Source organism: Electrona antarctica, assembly GCF_951216825.1.
Source record: "Electrona antarctica genome assembly, chromosome: 21".
NCBI classification, from domain to species: domain Eukaryota; kingdom Metazoa; phylum Chordata; class Actinopteri; order Myctophiformes; family Myctophidae; genus Electrona; species Electrona antarctica.
This window is the reverse complement of record NC_136802.1, coordinates 34,379,938-34,407,169: the sequence shown is the minus strand read 5'-3', so window position 1 is coordinate 34,407,169 and position 27,232 is coordinate 34,379,938. Positions and strand designations below refer to the sequence as shown.

The window sequence follows — 27,232 nt, the reverse complement described above, 5'->3', positions numbered from 1 at the left end:
ACATTCGGTTGTTTGTACCGTTTCCCACTTGTGCTAACAATCAATGTCACTGTACTAACAGTCAATGTCACTGTGCTAACAGTCAATGTCACTGTGCTTGTAAAGGCCCATGCAGACTGACCGTGTTTTTCGGAGAATCGGTGGAAAAATGCAGCAAAAACTCTGAAAAACACATCAGTCTGCACGGACTGTCGCTGCGCTAACTAACTGTCGCTAACCTCAGTTTCTCTCTTTACTTTTCTTTCCTATCTTTTTCTGGGTCTTTTACTCCTCTCCTCTACGCTGCCCTCTCCTCCTTTCCTCCCCTTCGCCTCCCTACATCCTTGCTCCTCGCTCTATCCCTCCACCGAGGACCCGGACGCGCCTGGCTACTCCCGTCCGGCCACAGGGGGGCGCCAGCCGAGCCAGGAGGAGACTCACTATGAGAACACGGAGCTCTATGAGAATGCTCCCTCGCCCAAAAAACTGCCCGCCCGCTTCTCCCCCAAGCCCCCTCCCTCCTCTTCCTCTTCTCACTACAAAGCTCCCGTGTCTAAACTGTCTTCTAAGTTCCTAACGGCTGACACTAAGGCTAAAGGTGCCACTCAGTTGAATAGCGCTGACACTAAGGCTAGAGGTGCCACTCAGGTGAATAACGCTCCGCTTTTCTAAACTATTAACTATTAACATTTTCTGAACAGACTTCTTTCTTTTTGAGGGCCCCCCTAGCCCCTCCTATGTACAGCTCTGTGTGTGTGTGTGTGTGTGCGTGTGTCCGTTTGAGCACGGAATGTGTTTGTAGCACGGAATGTGGTGATTTGATTGGCTGTATGAGTACATTATAATGTGATTTACGATGATGTATGATGATGAGAGCGCCCCTCACTTCACACAAGTGTGATATCTGTATCACCCTGCTGCTTGAACACTACTCATCACCATCACCATCATCATCACATCTCTGAGCTTGAGGGGAGGGCGGTGGGCGATAGTCGTGGCTCAATCGTACCAAGACGAGACACAGAAGTTGACTGGCCAACAGTCAATGATTGGCAGCTATAGTATTTATATATTGTTATATCACAAGTAAGACGCGTAAACGCGGGAAGCGAACGAAGCTGTTGTGGCAGTCTGACACACACACACACACACACACACACACACACACACACACACACACACACACACACACACACCTCTGTATCGTTCCAATTTCAGTTGCCCTCTGGTGGCCAGCTTCTGTAGTTTGTGCTCACTTTGTTCGCAACTACATAAAGTTATATCATTGACCTAAATGGTGTTATTCTACTTATCTCCTCCGTTTGGAAAATGCGCAAGGTTATAGATTCACATGCCCCACAGACCGGCACCAGTCCCCGCACCGGTAGTTGGGAACCCCTGCATCTAGTGGTTCTGAAACCTTTACATTTAAATGTTAACTTTAAACTTTAAATGTCAAGGACCCCCACAACTCTGACAGCATGCATTTGCACTCTCTTGGGTTTCAGATCTGCAAGGGTCCATTTTGGAACCCCCTAAAAGGGAGATCCTGAGGGTCCCTCAAAGTGGGTTAACCCACTTTGAGATGCACTGCTCTAGACTGTAGATGAGTTTGGCTCCGTACTTTGACAGCTATTTCTCCGTCTACACCAAAAAACACAAAAAAGTAGCTGATTCACAAGCTCAAAAGTGGCGCGTTGTGAGCGTGTACATTGGATTTCTTTTGTTTTGCCTAATGTTTTCCCCAGAATAATAAGAAAGATGCTGGGGTTTTTGGGGAAGTTCCGTTTTTTGAAGGGGTGGGTGATCTATAATTTTCTTCCAACTCACACAGAGTTGATACTCGATGCCACGCAGAGAAGAACTTAAAAAGAAAAATGTGTTCGTCTGACTGACTCTGGATAAGTAGGAAAAAGGGTGAAATCCCCCCCCCCTCCCCTCCCTTCCCGAAACCGAACCATCCTTTTAAAGGAGACTCTAAGCTCACATTAACCAATCATTACACGCCAGTGTGCCAGATGGCTGTGAGATTAGATTGACAATACGCATGCAGCAGCTCTCCGCCTGGATCAGAGTGAATGTCTTCCTCGGCTCAACGCCGTTTCGACACTATCACTGCGTTCTGCAGTATGTCTGGACACGCTTGCTGAAGGCCTTTTTTTAAACCATTCAAACCATTCAAACCTTTTTTTGTCCGGGGTTCCCCACAGGGCTCTGTACTGAGTCTGCTTGCGTTTCCCCACCCCTTAACCCATTTTGACCTGAGATCAGATTCTAAAAATGTCTTCTACATCCTGACAGTTTTCTGAAAAAGCAATGTTTCTATGTCAGTCGTTCTTCGATTTTTCAAAAATAGCAGACCTACAAGCCTAGTTCAACTAGCCGATCTACATCGAGACATTGTGAGCTTGCTATTTTTCAATAGCTAAAGCATAACATAATGCTAACACCAAAAGGGGTTCCCGCCCAAAATGGGTTAACCCTTATCCCTAAACTAATTTGCCATTTTTTACTATTTTAAAAAACCCTTTAAAATAGTTCAAATATACGATCTACAAGCTCACAATGTCTCGATGTAGATCGGCTAGTTGAACTATTTTAAAATGTTTTTCAAAATAGTAAAGAAAATGGCGAGTACGTTTAGGGATAAGGGTGGAGCAAGATGGAGCCCCAAATGTCTTTGGCGAAAATAGTGATCTGCAAGCTCCAAATTCTGACACGTTGTGAGCTTGCAGATCAGCTGTGTTTGCCAAACTTTGACATGCCCAGAATACTTTAATACTTAATTAAAATCTGTAAATCGCCACACCCGTTTCCAGTCATTTTTTATGGGATTAAGGAGTATTAGATTGGGTCAAAATAGCAATATAATATTTGTTCTAATGCTTAAATTGTAATTTGATGTTCAGAAGTGTCCTGCATAAAACCCTAACGGTCTCGGATCTTTCCTCGATATTCAATGTCTTCAACTGCATGTAGAACAGTAAGAAGTATATCATTCTACATGTTCATGGTTTAGGCAACAGCACTAAAGTGGAGGGATCCTTTCTCACGCGTTCACATGAATTACTTGTTCTTGCTTTAATCCCTGAGAATGGGGATCGCTATACTAGGAGGGTTCATATGGTTAAAAACGTTTGAATGCTTGACATAGCTGCCTCCTCCTTCACACGCTGGGCGGATGATCTCAGTTCAGCTGGAAGTGTGACAAGGTGGAAGAAGGAGAGGGGAAACCCTAGCCCCTCATTTGCTCCGTTCATTTATTGTTCCTTGCCTGGACACGCTTTGATTGAACACAACACTGTTGACGTTGGCCACCCACGAGCACATCACCTCGCCTTCCCACAAGCTCCCCTGGATACCAGTAGTGGAAGATTTACTTTTATTTTATTTTTGAGGGGCGCTAGCACCTCCCATGTACAGCTTTGAGGGTCTGTGTAAACACAAACATTGAAGACAAAAGTGAGAATGCAAATAGATTTTTAGCAATATCACAATGTAGAAATACTAATACAAAAGAAGAGTTTATGTATTTATCATCGGGCTCACAACACGTCGCAGTGACGCGCTGACCTTGCAAAGACAAATTTGCCTCTGAGATGTATTGGAGTAGGAGTATAAAGTATTGAAAAACGGACATACTCAAGTATAGTGTTTCCTGTCTAAAAATGTATACCTGAGGACAGTACTTGAGGCGAGCAGGTCGTCCAATGATCCATGGGTCGGCGGTTCGAATCCCAGCTCCTCCTGTCTACATGTCGAAGTGTCCTTGGGCAAGACACTGAACCCCAAATTGCTCCCGGTGTGCTGGTTGGTGCCTTGCATGGCTTCCGCTGCAATCGGTGTGTGAATGGGTGAATGTAATGCACAATCTATGTAAGGCGCCTTGGATAAAGGCGCTATGTAAATGCACCATTTACCATTTTGAGTAAATGTAAACCCACCCCGGTGGTCCCCAGTGCGCTTGTAACACGTAATTAGCGTGTCCGAACGAGTGCACCAGCCAGTGTTGTGTGCGTTTTTTCCCCAGGGCTCTGGTGAGTTCTGTGCGTCCATTCGCTGGACTCTCGCCCTTTTGGAGACGTCGACAGCGAATGCCTCACACTTTGGGTTCTAGTCAAGATATATCCCTTGTGCCATGGCCAGGTCTGGTAGGATATCAAATGGCTGTGGTTTCCTATTAGCCCATTTTGGGCGGGAACCCCTTTTGGTGTTTTTTTAAACATAATTTAGCTATTGAAAAATAGCAGATCTACAAGCTTATAGCGCGCCACCGAGTGGCGCGCTACGAGCTTGTAGGTCTGCTATTTTTGAAAAATCGTGAAAATATTTATTTCAGAAAACCGGAGGATTTAGAAGATTTTTTTTAAAATTTTGACGTCAGGCCTAAATGGGTTAGAAGAGCAGTCAGCAGTGTGTAACTAATAAATGACTTTTGAGGGTTCATTTTAGTTCACATTCAGACCACCTTGATTTATTTTAACCCATTTAGGACGGGAACCCCTTTTTTGGGGTTTTTTACCTTTCAAGACGGGAACCTCTTTTGGGGTAGTTGTTGCGATGTACAGTATATAGCAGGGGTCCTCAACTAGAAATGCTGAAGGTCCACTAATCATTTTTGAAAAAGACTAAGGTCCGGTCCCATGCCACGCAGCGTGGGCCACGCAGCGCCCAGCGGAGAGCGCGGCTCTATATTTTTTAGTACAGTCACACCAAGGCAAGCTTATACAAATCGGATCCCCTAGTCCCAACCAACCAATACTGGGGTGCAGAGTATGGAAATAAAATGTTTCACAAATATTCCCCTCCAAAAATTCACAGCAAATGAGAGGTATTGTGTTGAGGCACAAAGAACACTTTTATTTTGTCAAGTTTAAAAACAAAAAACTTTTTTTTTTCTTTTTTTGCCCAGGGTCCACAGAGAGGTGGTCCGCGGTCCGGTCGTGGACCGCGGTCCGCCTATTGAGGACCCCTGGTATATAGCAACATACGTTTTTATTTTCTTTTTTTAATAAATATTTGAAGCTTTTCACAAAACTCGGGTCAGTATTTAGAAGTCATTTTTAGAATCGGCCTCAGGTCTAAAATGGCCAAGCTGCCTAGAAGAGCGGTTCACTAAAGCTTTTTGTGGATCAGGGGCCCATTTGAAAATGATTTTGCGGTCCGCCCATCTGACCTCTTAACCGTGGGAAACCCGGTTTGGGAATTGCTGGTCTAGAACAGGTTTTAGCAGTTATATGCGTGTATATAGTATGTGTGTTGGGTGGGGGGAATGGAGGGGAGGCTGAGTGGGTAGAGATGCCGTTTGGTAAGCAGAAAGTCACGGTTCAACCCTCTGCTCTGATCATCTACATCATACGTTTCCCAAACAGTAGGTCGGGACCCATCCTTGGGTCCCGGACCAATTTGTACGGGTTGCGAGTTGGGCACCTAGGTTGCTAATCCTAAGCCTGACAGTGTGTCGCAGTTTTGAGTCCCGGTCCCGGCGACCTTTGCTGCGTGTCACCCCCCCAGCAGATCTACAAGCTCATAGCGCGCCACCGAGTGGCGCGCTACGAGCTTGTAGGTCTGCTATTTTTGAAAAATCGAAGAACCACTGACATAGAAACATAGCTTTTTCAGAAAACTGTCAGGATGTAGAAGACATTTTTAGAATCTGATCTCAGGTCAAAATGGGTTAAAGTGGGTAATCGCCACTCACAAATTCCAGGTCTCTAATGCCGTCTCACGACTCCCTTCCAGCATCACATGGTATGTGTGACTTTTTTTTCTTTTTTTTTTTCTCGTACAACCACTCCGTCGTGGGTTTCTTTAAGTGCTACCCTGTAGGAGAAGCGACCACACGGGGCTGGTCTGCCACCCCCCCCATCCCCCGCCCAGCCCTTTGATGTGTGTGAGTTCTGTGGCGCGGCAAAGGGCCTGTGAACACGCTCTCCTGGACCACAACCACCGGCTTGAGAAGTACATTAACCCATTTTGGGCGGGAACCCCTTTTGGTGTTAGCATCATGTTATGCTTTAGCTATTGAAAAATAGCAGATCTACAAGCTCGTAGCGCGCCACCGAGTGGCGCGCTACGAGCTTGTAGGTCTGCTTTTTTTGAAAAATCGAAGAACGACTGACATAGAAACATAGCTTTTTCAGAAAACTGTCAGGATGTAGAAGACATTTTTAGAATCTGATCTCAGGTCAAAATGGGTTAAGGTCCTATACGGTGGTGTAAAGTATATTCACTCGAGTACTTCACTGGAATATTTCCAATATTCAGTACTTTTACTTTTGCTCAACTACATCTCAGAGGCAAATATTGTACTTTTTTACTCCACTACAATTATTTTAAAACTTTAGTTACTATAATTACTTTGTGGATTTTGATTGTTATTACAAAACACTCATCACTTCAGCCCTATGTACATTTCGGCCATTTGAAAATAGTCTTATCTACAAGCTCACAATCATTGTGAGCATTTCTTTATACACACACACACACACACACACACACACACACACGCGCGCACATACACACACACACACACACACACCCACACAAAAAAGCACCGCGACCAACTCTGGCTGTCTGCGTCGCGCTCTGCAAAGCTGTAAATTGAGGCGGAATGCTCGGAGCGGCCTTCACCAGCACGTCTGTCTTTGTGTGTGAATGTGGTACATTCTATGTAGCCATTCAGTGAAATTAGTGGGTTCGGCGTACTGGAATGTAACTTTGTACATTTACTTAACCCATTCTGGACGGGAACCCCTTTTTAAGCCTTATTTTATACTTTAGCTATTGAAAAATAGCAAGCTCATAGCGCAGTGAGCTTGTAGGTGCTTGTATAGGTCTTTTTAAAATATCGTGAAAATGTGGCGCAAATCTTTGAATATATATTCTTTCACAGCGAACGTTTTTAACTCAAATCTTTGTTCCCGGGGGGCTCCTTGGAACAACAAAGTACATATAATTTTGGACGTCCTTGACATGAAAATGTTTGAGAACCACTGACATAGAAACATGAGGTTTTTCAGAAAACTGTCAGGACTTACAAGACATTTGTAGAATCGTCCTCAGGTCAAAATAGGTTAAGTACAATTCTACGGTACTTTTACTTTACTGGAATATTTCCAATTTTCACCTACTTTTACTTCTACTCCACTACACGTTTCTCCCCCACCACCACTGCTACAGTATGTAGCCGTCCAATGAAACGAGTGGGTCTGGTGCAGTGACGAGTGCAGCTGGGTACCTGGGTCTATGTTTACACAGCTGTAGATGTAAGCTCGTGTTGACTTATACCTCGAGCTCTGTTCCTGGATTAGGCCTTTTATTACACACGCATTATGGCCGTGTTTCTTTATTTTACTTTATTATTATTATTTTTTTTTTTAACTCATGTTTTGGCCGTAGAGAGACCCCCCCCCCCCTGCCCCATGTGAAATTATTTTGTGGGGAACCCCCAGGACGGACCCCACTTTGAGAACCACCGGTGTACAGTGGCGTGCACAGACATTTAGAGGGGCAGGTGGTCAAGTGAAAAAAGGGCACCTTGTGCAGCGCGTGGAACCGGCCGGTTGCCTTAACACATTATGTGCCCTTTCATTCTTTCAAAATGGCGACCCAGGGTGCCCACTTTTAGACCCACTTTTTGACATTCTGTTTTTTACCAAGACATCCACAGACGTCCTGGGCACTACATGCGGTAATTCCTAGGACGTCTGGGCACAAAAAGTGTTTTTAATAGTGTGAGATTTATAGATTTTGGGCCATAAATAATATATTAGAAGCTTTTTTTTTAATCAAGAATTGATCAATGTCACCATGGTCCACATACTGTAAACTGTACAGTATTTAAGGGCACATTGCTGTCCAGAGGGCAAGGGCAGGTGGTGCTCTAGCACCCCCTAGTGTCTATCTGTGCACGCCACTGCCGGTTTAGACAGCAGTCCTCTGCTTGCGTTTGGTTTTTCTTCCTTCATCATGGTCATATCACTTTTTATACATCAATGCAACCTGCTGTTAGAACAGGGTTGTCCTGACAAAATAATGCATGTAACTTGATTGTGCATTACAGGGTTGATTGAAACATCAAATAAAATATGTTTTACACAAGAATACCAGGCAGACCAAAAGATTAAGGAAAAAATAGCCATGCCTTTACAGATGTAACTTCTTCTACCACGGATTTGAACACTTGCGCAAGTGCTGACATTTTTTACCATACCGTGTCAGATCCCGTGTCTAGGTGAGACGTGACCTCTGACACGTTCTAAATGTCTCAATAGAAGAGCAGGGAGACCAAATACAACCACCCCAATTGCATAAGTTGACCAGGGTTTAAACATGGACCCTTATAGATCTTTAAAGGGATAGTTCAGATTTTTTGAATTTAAGTTGTATGAAACTAGAATTTCGCGGGCCTTCGGCCCGCTCATCCCAGAGTTTCGTTGCCCCGCGTTGCGATACAGAAGTCCACAGATACAGAAGTCCACAGTGACACGCGTTTTATGCAGCTGTTTTGTGTTGCAGCGCGTGCGCGCGCGCGTGTAGTGTTGTTGTTCTTTTCCATATATGCGCCTCGGTTCGTCCCGTTTGTTCCACGCCAGGTGTCGATGCAGTCGTTTGCGCAATTTGCGTGTTTGCATTATTTTAAGTGTGTAGGCATACCATATTCTGAATGAGCAAAAAGAGGACACATGCGCGCGTGCATGTGGATGTGGACATGCGCGTGCACGTCGTGCATGTGCATGTGTCGTGCGTGGGCGGTTCTGTTAAATTCAGATGTCAAAATATTCTGTAGCCTAACATTAAATTGAGCAAATATGCTCTATATTAGTTATGTATTTTTTGAAAGCAGTGGCTCGCAAAGGTGTGATCCAGGGACCCTCATGGTTCCTTGAGGGGGTTCCAAATGGACCCATTATAGGTCTGTAACTCTGAGAGTGTACAAATGGAACCAAGTGGACCCTACAGGTGTGTAACTGTGAGAGTGTACAAATGGAACCAAATGGACTGTTTTATAACTTTTAACTCTGATACTGTACAAATGGAATCAAATGGGACTGTTATGGGTCCATTTGGTTTTACTGTCAGAGTTATGGGGGTCCTTGAAATTAAAAAGGTTGAGAACCTGTATGCAATGGCGTATGTCTTGTAAAAAGAGAGACCAGCCTATTCTCCAAACCATCATATGTTATGCTTTGCTAGGTTGTACAAAATAATATTGGGTCAGTGTAATTTGCAGGAGTCACCGCGCGCACAGCTGCCTTGTCTGTGTTGACATGACATGCGCTTGCAGGACAGAACTTTTATTTGTGACAGACACATAGTTGCTTTGCAGACAATACAATCTGCTTCTCATTGGTCAGTCACAAAGCTAAGAAAACAATGTGAGAGAAAAGGTGAGGACTGGAAAGCGCTGTCTTTGTCTATCTGTGTTCCTACGTGAAGACGTGTGTGCTCTGTCTCTCTGTCGCTCTCTTCTCTCTCCTCCCTCTCTGGGGTGTGTGTGTGTGTGTGTGTGGGGGGGGGGGGGAGTAGTTGCGCTGCCTTCGACAGTGCTATACTTGTCCAGCAGCGGTGCAGAACCGAGAGAGTGACACATTGTTGTGGATGTAAACGGCGCAAGTTGTAGCTGTGAAGTAGTTTGGATTGTGTAGTCGCAGCGGTGCTACAAAGTGAATGTTACAATTCGCACGGTGATATTGTAAGTCGCAAATGCGAGTACGTAGTGGCACTGGCGAGCCCTGTGTAGTGTAGTGCCATTGTCGCGGCATCGCGAGGCGATCCAAATCCCCCCCCCCGCGCACGCACGCACACACACACTGTACGTAGCTGTTTGTTGTTGCAGCGCGCGCGTGTGCGTGTAGTGTTGTTGTTGGTATCCATATATGCGCCTGGGTTTGTCCCGCTTGTACCACGCCAGGTGTCGACGCGGTCGTGTTAGCATTATGGTAAGTGTCCAAGTTAGAATCAGAGTGTGCGCTGTGTAGTTGTTCTTCTTCTAGTAAACAGAAGCCGTGTGTGTGTCACACCAAAAGTGGTGACCTATAGAATCCTGTACATAGAAGCATCACGCAATCGTCTCCCTCCCTGTGTGGGTCACGTGGTGGGCTGTGAGCCAATGGGAGAGGGAATGTAGTGTTGCCAGGTCCGCGTATTGTAAGCGAGTGGTAGTGTGTGTAAGTAGCGTGTTGAATGGCATTTTTTCTGTGGTTGTTTTCATAGACGTGGCAACAAATTAGCCGGGGGTGTCGGTGCTTGTGGCGTGTTTGTGTTTATTATTGATATTGATATTGTTTGCGAGTGTGGACGGGAGCCGGCTTTAGTGGCAGTGCGATGACAATTTTTACGCGGCTGGTGTCGAGTGTGTGCGTGCGGCGCGACATGAGGAGATAGCCGTGGATCGACGCGGAGGGTAAGTGTGTGACGTGTTAGTGTGTTGTTGCAGTGTGTGTTGCTTCTGCTTCGGCTCCCAGCGTGTCGGCACCCAGCGTGTCAGTGACGTAGTAGCTGGTGCCTTTTGTTCCTGTGCGTGCTTTTGGGCACATGTTTTCAATTGTATATAAGGATACTTGCCATTAATATAGTGGTTGCAACTGTATTAATTGATTGCCTGAGTCCCATGGTGGGAGTTCTGCTCTGGTTTTGGTCAATATTAAGTAGTTCCGAACTTCCGGTCATTTTGTGGGGGGCACTGGGGCCACGCAGTAAAAGTAAATTAATCCACAAAACGAACGTAATTTGTATTGTTGACCTATTTCTAAAATATTAGCGCGACTTTCGTTCAACTTTGACCCCTCTATCACATGGAACTATTTTTTGGGCGTAGTGATATGGACACAAAAAACATAGTTCTGTGTGATAGAGGGGTAAAAAAAAGAACGAAAGTTTCACTAATATTTTAGAAATAGGTCAACAATACAAATGACGTTAGTTTTGTGGATTAATTTACTTTTACTGCGTGGCCCCAGTGCCCCCCACAAAATGACCGGAACTACTTGATATTTCACCAAAACCAGAGCAGAACTCCCACCATGGGACTCAGGCAATCAATTAATACAGTTGCAACCACTATATTAATGGCAAGTATTTCATACAACTTAAGTTCAAAAAATCTGAACTATCCCTTTAACCTTTGAAAGTGTAAAACGAAACTGGTCCATTTGGTTTCATTTAACACTCAAGAGTTCAAGAGTTACTTTTTTTTTGTTTTTTTTAACATCTGCACTACTTAATTTACAAGAAGTCTACACAATTACAGAATGTAGACGAATTGTTATCTCCTAATGGTACCAACATCAATACAGCATGGGATTGTGGGCGAAATATTATCCAACGACAACAAAATAGTCTGAGAGGCTAAATCTCATCAAATTGTGTTCTGTGGCTCAAATGACGAATAACTGATGGTCCTTGATATGAAAAGGGTTGAAAACGACTGCCTTAACTTACATTGGGATATTTTCAAGAGTCGCGAGTGCTGTCGAGTAACTCTCTCTTTCTCCGCCAATCAGCTCAAGGGGAAGAAGGGCCCAGTAGCCAATGGGACGGCGTCTAAGCAGAAGGCGGAGCAGAAGAACCTGACCAAGAAGAACGGCGTTAATGTAACCAACGGCGCGGCCAGCATCAAACGCAAGGACTCCAGTAAGCTGTGTGTGTGTGTGTGTGCGTGTGCGTGCGCGCGTATGTGTGCGTGCGTGAGTGCGTGCGTGTGCCTGCATTTGGGAAGATTACAAATGCAAAAGCAACATTGCTAAACACTAGTAGACAAGTAGACTACACTGTTCTATCTCAGCTATCACTGCAGTTTGCCTATCTGGAGAAGATGTTTATATCCTTGACTTGTAATACCTGTTCGCTCATCTGTCACACACATACATATTGCACAGCATATGTCATCAGTGTGTTATCCCCCCCCCCTCTCTGTGTGTTAATTATAAGCATTTGTGTACACATTACTTGCTCTAAAAAAATCATACCTGAAAGGAGTTTTCATTGAATTATTTCAAACACGAGTCTTGTTTGAGTGCGTCTGTCTGTCTGTCTGTCTGTCTGTCTGTCTGTCTGTCTGTCTGTCTGTCTGTCTGTCTGTCTGTCTGTCTGTCTGTATAAATTACGTACAGTAAATTGCACAGTGTTCATTTGATTGGTGCATTTGGAGTCAAATGAGCACTGAGGGTTTTACTGTGTATTTGTACTGCTGAAGCAGGACAGACAGACAGACAGACAGACAGACAGACAGACAGACAGACAGTGAGTCTGGCGCCCCTGCCCCAAACCTCACCACCACCGCTGATTGCTTTCTAGCAGCAAAAAAAAACCTACTGAACCCTCATCCCCCACAGAAATCTGGAAAATGCAGGAATTTCCAAATTGCTGTCGGTTTGTGCAGCAGGAGTAAATAAATTGCGAGAGAGAGAGAGAGCTTAATTCGGGGTCTCCGAAAGTCCTGCCCCTGGAAGCCAGCGTGGTGTCACGGCGCGGCATGGTGGCAGACCCCGAGCAAAAATGTAAAAATGCAACTCAGCGTACTGTATATCACCGTTTCTCAATGTGTGGTCCAGGGACCACCAGAGCTCGAAATATAGACCCTTACGGGTCTGCAACTCCCGAGAGCATCCGATGGGTTATTTCTGGGAACCCAATTTACACTTTTAGATCTGCAGTATTAACCCATTTTGACCTGAGATCAGATTCTACAGTTTTCTGAAAAAGCTATGTTTCTATGTCAGTCATTCTTCGATTTTTCAAAAATAGCAGACCTACAAGCTCGTATGAGCTTGTAGATCTGCTATTTTTCAATAGCTAAACATAATGCTAACACCAAAAGGGGTTCCCGCCCATAATGGGTTAATTATACGAATGGAACCTAGTTACAGACTTGTGAGGGTCAATTTAGACCCCCTAAAGGAACCCAGAGAGTCCATAGAATCCACGTTGAGAACCACCGCCGCCCCTAACCAATCCATCCGTACACTCTCAGAGTTAACGGACCTGCCGGAGGTTATTTGGACTCCACTGGTGGTTCCTCGTACCCGACGTTGAGAACCGGTGGGTTTATGCCTGTCGGAAGAAGAAAATAAATGCTTGTGGCTGTTCGGTGGCGGTACGCGGCCGGGGGAAAGAGGGAAAGTGTCGAGGCCGTAAATCGGTGCTTGTTGACAAGTGTGTGTTTAGACGAATACGTGTGAACGAGGACAGATTCGACCGCTCTCACGCCTCCTCGTCTACAGCGTCTCAACCCTTCAAATAATTGTAGTGGAGTACAATGTCTGTACATATAAGTACAATATTTGTCTCTGAAATGTAGTGGAGTACAAGTAAAAGTATTGGAAATTGGAATTACTCAAGTAAAGTACATATACCTCAAAATGTACTTAGTTACTTTCCACCACTGCCCGCCGGTCCCCCGCCGAAAGTGGGAATTCCGATTGTCTTGTCAAGTGGGATTTAAAAGCACTTGCATATTTCCACCGTCAGCCCAAATAATTGCGTTTGAGGTCGAGAGCGTCACTCCATGGTGGTTGGATTCCTGGGAGACACACACACGCACACGCACGGACGGACGCGCGCCCACTAGTGATTGGAGAAATGTGGGCAGACGAGATACAGTCATGTAGGACATTGCTGTGTATGTGCACACACGCGCGCGTGCGCGTGTGCGTGTGTGCGTGCGTGCGTGATTAATGACAGTTTGGTGCTGTGGTGAGGAGGAGTTTACTGGGTTTGTGGATAGTTCATGTCTTCTCTTTGGCCTCTGTGAACGAGACATTGCCTGCCCCTTTTGTTTTGTTTTCACTCCCTCTCCCTCCCCCCTCCCCTCTCCCCTCCTCTCTCCCTCCCCCCTCCTCTCTCCCTCCCCCCTCCCTTCCTCTCTCCCTCCCCCCTCCCCCCTCCCCTCCTCTCCCCCTCCCCCCTCCCCTCCTCTCTCCCTCCCCCCTCCCCTCCTCTCTCCCTCCCCCTCCCCTCCTCTCTCCCTCCCCCCTCCCCCCTCCCCTCCTCTCCCCCTCCCCCCTCCCCTCCTCTCTCCCTCCCCCCTCCCCTCCTCTCTCCCTCCCCCCTCCCTTCCTCTCTCCCTCCCCCCTCCCCCCTCCCCTCCTCTCTCCCTCCCCCCTCCCCTCCTCTCTCCCTCCCCCTCCCCTCCTCTCTCCCTCCCCCCTCCCCTCCTCTCTCCCTCCCCCTACCCTCCTCTCTCCCTCCCCTCCTCCCCCCTCCCCTCCCCTCATCTCTCCCTCCCCTCCTCTCTTCTCCATCCTCCCCTGCTCTTTTAAAAACATTGCCCAATACCAACAGCCGGTCAGCAAGTGGATTCATGAATGTATGTATATAGACAATATTTTAGGCCAATAAAAAAAGACTATATACCAAATTTCCCACCCGTCCACCCCATCTGCCGGACTATAGTAGGTAGACTCATAGAGAAGACTCTCACTAGTCAAGACTCATAGACTCTCTCTCTCTCTCTCTCTCTCTCTCTCTCTCTCTCTCTCTCTCTCTCTCCACCACCAGGCGCAGATCAGTACAAGTACGGTAAGAACCGCGTGGAGGCGGACGCCAAGCGTCTGCAGACCAGGGACGACGACCTGATGAGGAGGAAGCAGGAGATCCGGAACAGACTGACCCAGCTGAAGAAGGACCGGATTGAGCTTCGCTCTGCCCTGGAGGCTGCTTCTGGTGAGAGGCACACCACGCACACAGCACACACACACACACACACACACACACACACACCACGCGTCTCTATGTTGTAACCCTGTTAAGACCTGGAGGCTGCTGCTGGTGAGAGGCACACACACCTTGAATCTCCATGTTTTAACCCCATTTTAAGACCTGACCTTCTACAAAAGGCCTTCTAAAAGTGGTTCTCAAACCTTTTTTTCGGCATTCAAAATTATTCTATAAGGTTTCATGACATTCATTTTCATTTATTTTTTGCTTTTAGGTTTTATGACCTCATTTACACCCAAAAAACCTGAACTTTGAACATTCAGTGGATTTTCTGAAAGATTCACATATGAGATCACATATGTAGCCTGATTATCAGACTGTAGCTTTCTTGAAGCTTCAGTCTGACATTGTCTCCCGTGTCTGAGCGATTTCAAGGGGGAGGGGATTAGAATTTCCCTCAACCAGTAGCCATTGGTGTTGTTTTTTCCTCCTTCCTCTGTGTGTTGCACTGCGTGATGACGCTGAAAACGGGACTCGGCGCTGATTGGTTGTTCGTTAGACCCACCCCCACCACCGATTCTCTCAATACATTTTTGTACCGAAGAAATTATAGGTTCACAGTGCAACACCAGACCAAGAGACGCAGTCCACTCAGAGAGTGGGCGGGGTCTTTGGGCTGGATCCAGGCTATCACATATGAGTATGAGCCCTAGGCAACTGCCTGTTCTGCCTGATGGGAGGGCCGGCCCTGGCTACATTTAGCTACTTCAGCTACATCCGGGATAGCGCCTGGTGCGTCGCTAAATGTGCTCCGTTGCTGTAAATCGCTGGGCACTCTGATTTAATGGTCCTAAATACCCCCGGGCGTTCAGGGTGTTAATAGCCGACACTCTCTCTCCCCTCCCCTCCATCAGCCAAGCGTTCTGGTAAAACTGTCTCTCCCCCCCTTCTCCACACCCCCTCCCCCCCACCCCCATCAGGCAAGCGTTCCCAGGCCTCGCTGACGGAGCGCCTGAAGAAGGTGGAGGACGAGTGCAAGCAGAAGGAGGAGGAGCGGGTGACCCTGGAGCTGGAGCTGACGGAGGTGAAGGAGAGCCTGAAGAAGGCCCTGAGCGGAGGAGTGACCCTGGGCCTCACCATCGAGCCCAAGCCCCAAGGCAGCTCAGGACCCCAGGTGGGTGGGCGAAACATAGCCTGCCTGAGAGGCATACCCCAGGTGGGTGGGCGAAACGTAGCCTGGCTGAGAGGTTTATGATCTGGTCGGGAGCAGATGATAACTTAATGCAATGGCGGTCGCGGCAAAAGTGGAACATTCCAGGTAGAGAACTACGAGGAAGATAAAAAAGGAGGCGATTTTTGCGAACTCATGGTTTCCTTCTTCCTCGCGTCACTGGGAGTTGAACGGTGGATCATATGTTAGCCATGAGCGCCATCTAGTGTAAAAAAAACAAAGAAAAAAAAACTCATTTAAGTCAAAAACTATAGAGCGTTGCAGCCCCGCCCCCTTTCATGACGACGAGCGGCCCGGAAGAGATTTTCCCATTGATGTTTCTCATTGAGACGTTTCAAAAAGTATTTATTTGAAGACCGTTGAAGCCTCGGACAAAGCCAACTCGGATGGTGACAAATCAAGACAATAAACACATTTTTTTGGGCCGAACAAATAATTAGAAAGAAGAAAAACTAAAAGTGTTGTACCCTTCCCTTTTTTTCTTCAAAAAAAGATTAATTTTGTTCCTCCAAAAGATTATCACTTACTGTACATCTTACACTACATTTAATTAGACGGCTACAGTGGCGGCATTGGCTCAGGGGTAGAGTGGCCGGTAGAGCAGCCGGAGGTGAATCGCAAGGTTCCCGGTTCGAACCCCAGAGTTGGTGTCGGTGTCCTTGAGCAAGACTCTGAACCCCTAATTGCTCCCGATGTGCTCCCTTGCTTGGTTTCCTCCGCCATCGGTCCACGAATGTGTGTGTGTGTGTGAATGGGTGAACGTAATGCACAATCTCTGTATCTCTGTAAAGCGCCTTGGATGATTATATCCCAATGAATCCATTGTGTTTTTCGTTGCAGTCTCCGGTGCTGCCGCGGCGGAACCAGGGGTCGTCTCCGTTCTCCAGCTGTGACACCAGCGACGCGGAGCCGTGCTCCCTGCCCGTCAACAGCGCCTCGCTGCTGCGCCGAGCGCACGGCGTCCAGAAGCCCCCGCCTGTCAGGGGCCACGTCCTGAGGAAGGCCAAGGTAGGACGCAGTGGTGGCAAAAAAAAAAAAAAAAAGCACTCGCAATTTTTGCTTGAGTAAAAGCATGCAACATACAAATACTCTGTTACAAGTAAAAGTCCGGAATTCAAATTGTGCTTGAGTAAAAGTACAAAAGTAGTGGCGTCAGCATGTACTTAAAGGTATATTCGGTGATTTCACTTAATTCAAATATCACTGAGTGTGTTGACCAAAAAAGTCAAAAAAAAGTGTCATTGTCATTGTGCAGAATATCCCATTTAAAGTTTTTAAAAAATCTTTCGAAAATAGCCGATCTACAAGCTTGTAGATCGGCTATTTTCAAATGGACGAAATTAAGGCCAATAAAATCATTGATGCGGCGTAGTTTCGCAGATTTGTGAAACACAAAAGAAATATGAATGTTGAGTGTTCTCTCCAGAGACTATTTACCGTCTGTATACGTTTGTTATCCCACAGGGAAATTACATTTTTATTGGGTAGGCCCTGAGATTATGATCGCTGGGAATTATTTTGGGTTAGTTCTTATTCTGGATGTGGTTCTGGCCGGATGACTACAAATCAGTGACTACAACATGACATAAGATGTCATCACACATCACAGCGATTTAGTAACACAGACCAGGCTTTCCTCCGAGGTGGAAAGCGAGGTTAGGTCTGCTCTCAGCCCTCCTGTTCCAGTGGGGCGCTTATGTTTTCATTCCACTAATCCCCAATGTTCACATGTTCTAAATGCCCCTGCTGACAGATTCCTTTTTACTATACTATATTACTATACACCCATTGTCTAAGTACAGTGCCACCTGGTGGACACCAGTTTTGGCCCGTTGCCACCGAAGCCCATTATAAATAAAAGAAAGAAAATGTAATTATATTGTGCATGTCATGTGAATGTCATCACCTGCACACCAGATAGAGGAATTAAAAAAAAAAAAAAAAAAAAGAATATATATATTTATTTTTTTTCAAAAAGGCGTCCATAGGCGCCATTGGCACTCTGGGACATAAAGGGGAGGCGTCCAAAGGCGTCACGTGGCATGGAATGAGTTTTAAGAGTACAAAAAATGGGATGTTTTATTCCCCTTTAATTTGCCAGCAGCATTACTAGCATTTATTTTTTGCTATTCCATCCCAATGCACACGTAACAACTATACGCATTTGTGCAATAAGGGACACAGGACACATAGACATTTGACAAACGCACATGGAATGTATTCAATTAACCGGTCGCTCTCTTCCGCTTTGTCTTGCAGGAGTGGGAGATGAAGACCGGAACATAAAGCGACCCAGCGGTCGCGTCACGTCACGTCTTAAACTTTTTACTCTGTTTTAGAAAGGTGTGTGTATATATTTATTTAAGACCTATTTCTACGATGACAGAGGATGCGAGAGAGAGGACACGAGCATAGCGTTCACGTTGCTACGGATGGACCAACGAGTGTCACTGGTTTAAAATGGCGACTGTATCCCTCCCCACACACACGCAGGAGTGGAAGCCATTTTTTGTTTTGTTTAGCCCAGTGGTTCTCAACGGCAGGTTCGGGGACCACCAGGGGTCCATTTGGTTCCATTTGTATGATCTTGGAGTTACAGAACCGTGACGATCCATTAGGACAGCGGTTCCCAACTTTTCTGTTACCACGGACCGACTGGCGGTTCAAAATAAGTTTGTGGACCGGCTTGGCATTTGGACAGGTAGAAAACGTTGCAAAGGTTATGTTTTCTGATAGTTGTACGTCGTTTCATTAGCGCAAACGTGACAGCTTGTTGTGACGCATCCGATCATGAACACACAGATGCCAAGGATTCGACAGTGAGGTCACTGTTATGTAACACGAAAGTGGCACGGACTCGAAGCTGCGTAAAACCCACAGTGACATGACATCACTGACGAATCCTTTGGTGTTGGTATCTTCATGCGACGAGTCAAGTTCTCTCCACTTGGAAGCTTCTAGAATCTAGATTCACTGCCGGGAAACTGAATTCCCGCCCGCCTTCTCGCGTACCGGTGCGGAGCAGCACCGGTCCGCGTACCGGTGGTTGGGGACCCCTGCATAAGACCCCCCTGGGTGGTCTCCGGGAACCAATGTTGAGAACCAGAGATTTAATCCTACTATGTTATAATCCTATGGAGCATGCTTGGTGTACTATGTTGTGCAACTTGTGCTGTCCGCTGTTCTTTCCTTTCACGCATTTCTTAGCTGTGTTCTTTGTTTTTGTTTTTCTCCAAATCTGTTCAGAGTCACACGTTTTTGTTTTGTTTTTTTAGGTCGTATTTATTTGTAAATGTTTAAAGAAGAAGAAAAAAAATGTAGCTTCCCTTTTCTTTTCTTTGTTTTGTTTATTTATGTGGATATATTTAAAGTTTTTTTGGTGCTCTGGAAAAGGAAAACCCTCCCATGAACACCGTTTATATAGAGATAGAGAGAACATGACGTCACACATGACTTGAGGTCTCTCAAGATGGCGCCACCTGTCCATTGAACTGGATGGACGCTGGGGGGCGGGGCGGTCACTCATTCTACATAGCATGTCCCGTACGGCAGTGGCTCCCAAACTTCTTCATGTCAAGGACCCCCAAATTGACACTAATTAACCCGCGGACCCCCAGGGACCCCCAAGAGAGATTTTTATGGCTCTAGCAGTGATTCGCAACCTGTTTCATTTCAAGGACCCCCAGTTTGACATGCATATTAGTCTACAGACCCCCCATTTAATGGCATTTCTATCTCTGGGATCCCAATTTATATTAAAATCAATGTTAATTGATTGAGTCCATTTGACTCCCTTATGGGAGTCAAATGGACTCCCATAAGGGTCCATTTGGTTCCAAACTATCATTTACCTGGGGACCCCTTGGAACTCCCTCAAGGACCCCTGGGGGTCCCCGGACCCCACTTTGGGGACCACTGCCATATGGGATGGCCGGGTACGGGCCTGACGCGCGCCAGCGCCATCATGAGGATGCTGTTTTGGCAGGTGGAATCCTCAGTGGGAATCCAACTTCCATGGAATCCGCAGTGGTGGATAAAGTACTCACATTCTTTTTTAATCATCAATACTGCAATATGGAAAAGTCCGGAATTTAAAATGTACTTGAGTAAAAGTAGAAAGTATTGACTTCAAAATATACTTAAAGTACTAAAAGTTTAAAGTACTCATTATGCACAATATTCCATTTCACATATAAAATATTGAAAATAGCAGGTCTACAAGGTCACAGCTTGGTTGTGAGCTTGTAGATCGGCAAATGTTCAAGTAGCCATGGCTGAAGTGGTTAATATGCTTTACAGTAAGTAAGTAAAGTTATAGTAACTAAAGTTTTCAAATAATTGTAGTGGAGCAAAAGTACAATATTTGCCTCTGAAATTCAGTGGAGTAGAAGTAAAAGTACAGAAAATTTGACATACTCAAGTAAAGTACAGATACCTCAAAATGGTACTTAAAGGGGAAAACCACCCATTTTCAACATGTTACTATGTCATTAATATACCTTAGAGCTGTTGTGTGGAAATAATAATAAAGTCCCCCCATTTTGTGTTTCCTAGAACTGTAATTATGAAAAAAATCATTAACATGGTGAAACACATCGTGATGATGTCATCAAGATGTGTTTCACCATGTTAATGATTCTTTTCAGACCTCTAGTTCTAGGAAACACAAAATGGGGGAACTTTTTTTATTATTTCCACTCAACAGCTCTAAGGTACATTAATGACATAGTAAAATGTTGAAAATGAGTGGAATGCCCCTTTAAGTGCAGTATTTGAGCAAATGTACTTAGTAAATTTCCACCACTGCGAATCCGCTTTTGTGGGGTTACGGTGGGCACGCCAACCCGCTGCCCCGGGTCATCGTTCCGCAGCACCGGTTCTGTTGACCAACAGTGGGCCCACAGGGCACATTCCACGCCCTCCCCCGGACCCATCTTGAAGTTTTAGAATAGGTTGTTATCACTAAAACCATTCGCTTTACCAGATAAGGCTGTCCAGCGAGCTGTCCATCAGCGACCAGCCATACCGAGGGAAAACTTCACATCGGGATGGTTTGATTTTTCCCTTCAACCTGGTCACTGGTATCCCAAATGTCTTTGAGGCACATTCTTACACCGTCCGTCATCAATCAATATTGATGACAGACGTACAAACAGTTGCTGTAAACTCCACTTTGCTGTGTTCCACTCAATCAGACACTGTGACTTACATGCATGGTTGGATTTTCTGTGTGTTTTCCTTTACAAATCGAATCCTGCATGTACAACCACACACACGCACATGCGCACACAGACGCGCGCGCGCGCACACACACACACACACACACACACACACACACACACACACACACACACACTAAGAGTGAGTGTCTTGTTTAATGTTTATTATTATTATTATTATTATTATTTTCTGGGTGGGAATAACACAACTATACAATACAGGTTCTCCACTGCCAATATTTGCCATATTAACTAACTCTACCAAGGTGCTTTGTCTATAGGTTCATGATTGCAAGTAGCGTTAGGATGTCATCTCATTTCCTAAAGGCACATTCTCTATTTTTCTTTTTTTTCGTTTTTGTGGTGGTGCATTATGGGGCATGGGTATGGAATCTAAGGGCTGATTTAGTCTGTTTCGCTCGACGCGTCGCATCGCGTTTTGAACACCTGCTGTTTTTTTGTCGAGAGACGCGGTCCTGTCACTATGTGTAAAGCCTTTTTTCAGACCGCTCGCAAATCCCATTTGTTAAAAATATGATGATCGGACTGAAGTGTTTCCGGGGGGCAAAAGTGGGGTTTTGTTTCATCCACCAGTGTACATATCTTCTGTTCCATATGCTGTCAGATGGCGCCCCCTGCAGGCCTGTTAGTGTGCATGTTTTAGCATGGAGCTTTATATTGTCTGCCCGCGTTGCAACGTCACTCTGGACTCCACACAGGTTCTATCTGGGCGTACCATGTATCGACACTGTCGGGGGGGAAACTGTCCAAAATGTCACTTGACTCAGAGATGTGCATTTATTTTTTAATAATAACTAGTCCATACCCGTTTGGGGATATGACATACGACTGTGACATCACATGTAAACTAGTGCGGTGGTTCTCAAAGTGTTAACTCTTCTCTCGCTGTTCCTTTTGGGGGTTCCAAATGGACCCATACAGCATCTGCAACTCGGAGAGTGTACGGAATGGAACCAAATGGACCCTCGCAGATCCATTTGGTTCCATTTATGCACTCTACGGGTTACGGGGGAGTCCTTTTTTTTATGTTTGAGAACCACTGAAGTAGGGCATTAAGCCATTTAGGCCTGACATCGAAATTAAAAAAGCGTTCGCTCTGAAAAAAAATATATTCAAAGATTTGTGCCGCATTTCTACGATTTTTCAAAAATAGCAGACCTACAAGCTCGTAGCGCGCCACTCGGTGGCGCGCTATGAGCTTGTAGATCTGCTATTTTTCAATAGCTAAAGTATAACATAATGCTTAGTTAAAACACCAAAAGGGGTTCCCGTCCAGAATGGGTTTTATGAAAAAGATATGGAGATACGAGCTTTCTAGCCTGCCATCAGCCAGACTGATCACGTGGATTCACTCACACACGTGTAGTGAATCCACGTTATCGGTCTGGCTAATGCCAGGCTACAAGCTTTCCACCCACATCGACGATTTGATATCGTGGGGAAACTGCATTATGTCCCAAACTGTAACTTTTCAGGATTCAAATAATTAAAAAAACACATTGCAAATGCAGCGGCGGACAGACAAAGCTCAAAATGTGTGGCTTCGCGCCAGCCATGCTTCGAGCTCGCGGATCTGCTACTTTCGGTGCTTTTTTTTTGTGCGACGCTGATCAAGCAGGGCATTCATTTACGAAAAATACAAAATAAATAAATACAAAAATACAAAATAATACAAAATAATCGCCAGATAAAAGGTTTCCACCCGACAGTGACGATATACAGTAGCAACTGCCTGGGCGTATGTCTATTAATGTGAACTCCCTGTACATAGCTTTGCTGGATGGGACAGGCATAGTGTCTAGGGTGGGAGGGGGAGGGAGAGGGGGGGGGGGGGGTGGCATAGGGACTAGGGACCGATGCAATGTCTGTTCTGCACCTTATACTGTAGATGTGTTCTACTTCATTGACTCGGACAGTCTCCACCTCGGCGACGAAAACAAGCTTGTATATACGATGAATAAAACCTTCTACAAACAGAACCTGCACTTTTGCTTCTCATTGGCTGATATTGGATACCCTGTCTACTCTAGAACAAGCATTGCACAAAGATAATCTACTCTAGAACAAGCATTTCATGGATATATCTACTCTAGAACAATGTGAGATGCTGCCACCTACTCTAGAACTATGGCTATATTGACGATATATTTATTTTAGGTTTGTACAGAGTGGTAAGTTTCCTAATTGAATCTTCATCAAATTAATGTATACATGCTTAATTTGTGTTGTTTTGTTATTTCTAATAAATCTAAAATATTATGCAATGTAATGTAATTAGTTTCCTTTCAGCTTCAAAGACATTATCAATGGCAATAGCACAAACTTTGGCACGCTACTAGTCCTACATACTTACACCTAGATTTCAAACTTTAAAATGTTCATCTTATGGTGGACATGTTTGCCTGAAAATGAATAGCAAAGTTTGTGCTATTGCCATTGACAATGCATTGGGCATTTAAGTTAAATAACTAAAAAACTACAAAACATTTTAAAGTGAAAAGTTCCAGCATGTGTGTCCACAGTAAGCTGAATTATAAAACGTGTGAATGGAGTTTCTAGGTGAAAGTGCTTTTTTGACGTGCCACTATCTGCCATTATAAATTTCTCACATTTAAAGCACTATATTTCTAAAATGATGAAACATTTCAAAGATTCCTTTTCAGTCAAACATGTCCACCGTAAGATGAACCTAAATAGGTTTGAATGGGGATTCTAGGTGTAAGTATGTAGGACTAGTAGCATGCCAAAGTTATATTTTTTTTTTGAAGGAATACTATAGCATGTCGTTTTTCGTGATTTTGGACTATTTGAAAAAAATATGAAAATCATGAAAAAACGACATACTATAGTTCATGGTTTCGGACGGCATACTATAGCATGTCGTTTTTCGTGATTTTGGAGGATTTGAAAAAAGATGAAAATCATGAAAAAACGACATACTATAGTCCATGGTTTGGGACGGCATAATATATTATGTCATATTTTCATGATTTTGGAACACTATGTGAGAGCCAGGACTTGAACCTGCAGCATCCTGATTCCCAGGCAGGCTCTGTACCCAGTGAGCCACCATGCATGCTGTTCTTAAAAGGCCGAATGGATAATGACAGAAGAGCCAGAGACCATTATGAATATTAAATAATGATTATGAACAAGCCATTAGTAAATCACTTATGACTAGTTAAGTTAATAGTTAGTATTCGTACGTTATTATACAGTTGCGACAATTCCTCATTTACTCTGTTAATAAATGAGGAGTAGTTGCAACTTTAGAATAACGTCCCAATAGCACATGTTAACTATTAACACATAACTCATGTTGATAAAAGAGGAACAGTTGGAAATAATATCACATTAGCTTTTCTGGATGCTATATTTTACAGAAGAATTACCACAGATGAAACAGGGAACATTTTTTTTTAATTAAATATATCAATAAAGAAGTGCAAACGCCTTTTATTATGTAATAATAATAATAATATGTAATTATGCAACAAGCATTTCTGAAGAGCATTACAGTGTCAGAAATGGACCAAAAATATTGTCAGCATGACATCTCAGACCTCAGAAACTACATCTCCCAGAGTGCAGCAGCAAGATTGGAGATGTAGATGTAGATGCTGCTCGTTACCTGATTAGGAGCACCTGACAAGGAATGGCGGTTCATTCTCTGAAACAAACCACCAGATGCAAACATGAGATCTACTCCTGGGTTCTACCTCCAAATACTCCAATGGTCGGTGATATTGTATTATTTTAGTTACAATTTGTATGCAATACTGTTTGATGTGGTTAAAATCTGGCTAATTGTGTTTAGTATAGGTTCAACTGCTTCAGTTTGAAGTGGGGAAGGAACACATTAAAAAACAATGCAGTATTGCCGTCATTTTTTGCTGTCAGTTTGAAAAGTCAAAGTAAGTGGCAGATCTTAAGTTAAATGTTAAGAATTATTTAAGAGACTACTACTAAAAATGTGGACAATGTACCATGTTAAATGCCTAATTCAATTAGAGCTGGTCTACAAGCTCAAAGTTCAGCTGAATACTCATTCCATTTAAAGTGCTGAGATGTTTACTTAATTTTGAATCATTTTATTCAAGCTTAAATGGTGAATTAATTTAAAATGTTGACTTTAAAAGGCATTTAATTTAGGCACTCATTTTTATGTGTTTTTGTTTAAAAACACTTTGTTTAAAATACACTTAGTTTAAAAGACATTTGATTATTTAAAAATATTTAATGTTTAAAAACGAGTGGTTAAAAATAACATATTACTTGGAATTGTTTTGAAAGGATTATTTTGTTTGGTAATGTTAATTCTCTGTTTTCAAAGGTTTTCAACCTGATAAAAGACCATGCCAATCACCAATGAAGCCTACACTGAACTGAAAAGTTGGAAAATAAAATTGGATTGAGTTGGAAATTGGAGTTGTGTCCTTTGGAGTGGAATTGGGGTTGAAATTTACACTTAGCTACACAGAACAGAACACAATGGACAGTAGTATGGCATATACACTCGTAGGCTACAACTGGATTTAAAAAAAAAAAAAAGATCTGTACACAAGATGTCTTTGCCAGAAATGTCAGATGTACAAGCTCACAGCAAGACACATTGCAATGTGCTGTGAGCTTTGAAGTCTGTCATTTCTGCCATTACTGGCAAATGCCTGCCCCAGAATAGGGGTTCAAGTTAATAATACCCAGAATTTTAGAGGGACTTTTAATGTCCATCACAGCAATGTGATGGATTGGTGTAACCCAGAATTGATATAATGTGTACAAAAAAACCTGAAATGTGTCCAAAAGATGCTTGTTTTTATATGGTGAGACATATTAATTATATTTAGAGAATATAGCTAAAATAAGCTCTCAGGATACAAAGGGTTAAATATCTACTGTATGATTAATCTAAACTAAAGACGATGTCAACACGTAACAGTAAGTATTCAGAGATGAGTGATTTGTGTGAGTCCTGTGTGCTGAACAAAAGTTACAAAAAGTTGATAAAACTCAAGTTAAAACAGTCCAGCAACTGTATTATGCAGAAGCAACTAGGGGCAGCCAGAGAGGCTGTCACCTAACATCGAAGTCATCGAGTTTTGTGGAGAAATATCAATGGTGATTTATGCTACAAATGATAGCATGTTAATTCTGAAGTGGTCATGTAAAAACAATGAACTTGGTTGATGTTTTATTGTATCTCTGCACAGCAGCTTCATGCTGAATGTATATTGGAGTAGTGTTAAACGTATGTGTTTTTGCACACTGAGATGCACTTTGGTGTAAAAGCATGTTTTACTGCGCATGTGTCTGTATATGCTGTCTACCCTTGCACACACTACTATTTCTTGTGAAATTTATGTTTTTTGTATCAGGACTGATACAAAAAAAACATTTAGCTGTTTAAAAATAGCAGATCTATACAAGCTCAGAGCGGCACAGAGTGCCGCGAAACGAGGTTGTAGATCTGCTATTTTAGAAAAATCATGAAAATGTGGCGCACATCTTTGAATATATATTCTTTCAAAGCAAACGTATTTAACTCATCTATGTACAGATCTATACTATTCCTCATTTATCAAAATGAGTTAAGTATTTGTTAATAGTTAACATATGCTATTGGGACGTTATTCTAAAGTTGCAACTATTCCTCATTTATTAACATGAGTAAATGAGGAATTGTCTAAGTACTTATTAGACATAGTTATTAATCCTTAACTATTATCAAATGCTTAACAAGTCATTAATAACTCATTAACTAACAGTTTATGAATGATCTATTAACTAGTTATAACAGATAGTTATTTTAAAGTGTTACCGGTCGGGGTAATGTGTTCCTTCCACGTGCTACGTGGTTGGCAGAGCCTCCTCTGCCAACCCGCGCCCAGGATTACATTAGATAATTGATACTGGGTGAAAAATGGGTTGCAAAAATCGTGGGATAAAGATTATTAAAAAGAAAAGAAAAAGGTTGGTTCAAAGGCTACGATGCACCTGAAAATGTCAAATTGTGCCGAGTTTGCAGTCGCTCCCTCCCAAATCAGCGGATTCGACCGTTATCTCTGCATTGGAACGGTGAAATCATCCGTTATCAGCATGTTTGAATGGTGCCAAAATGTCC

The 27,232-nt window shown here is 43.9% G+C and overlaps 1 protein-coding gene across 1 annotated transcript in view; it reads left to right on the top strand.

The window, feature by feature from the left end:
• afap1 (actin filament associated protein 1) overlaps nucleotides 1-22,899 on the top strand; it is an 82,193-nt gene extending 59,294 nt beyond the window's left edge. Inside the window, 6 exon segments of the mRNA XM_079491547.1 lie at nucleotides 352-577; nucleotides 11,461-11,616; nucleotides 14,482-14,646; nucleotides 15,621-15,814; nucleotides 16,712-16,879; nucleotides 18,131-22,899. Of these exon segments, the coding sequence (XP_079347673.1) occupies nucleotides 352-577; nucleotides 11,461-11,616; nucleotides 14,482-14,646; nucleotides 15,621-15,814; nucleotides 16,712-16,879; nucleotides 18,131-18,157 (936 nt within the window). The 3' untranslated portion in view covers nucleotides 18,158-22,899.
• Nucleotides 22,900-27,232: the final 4,333 nt, after the last annotated feature.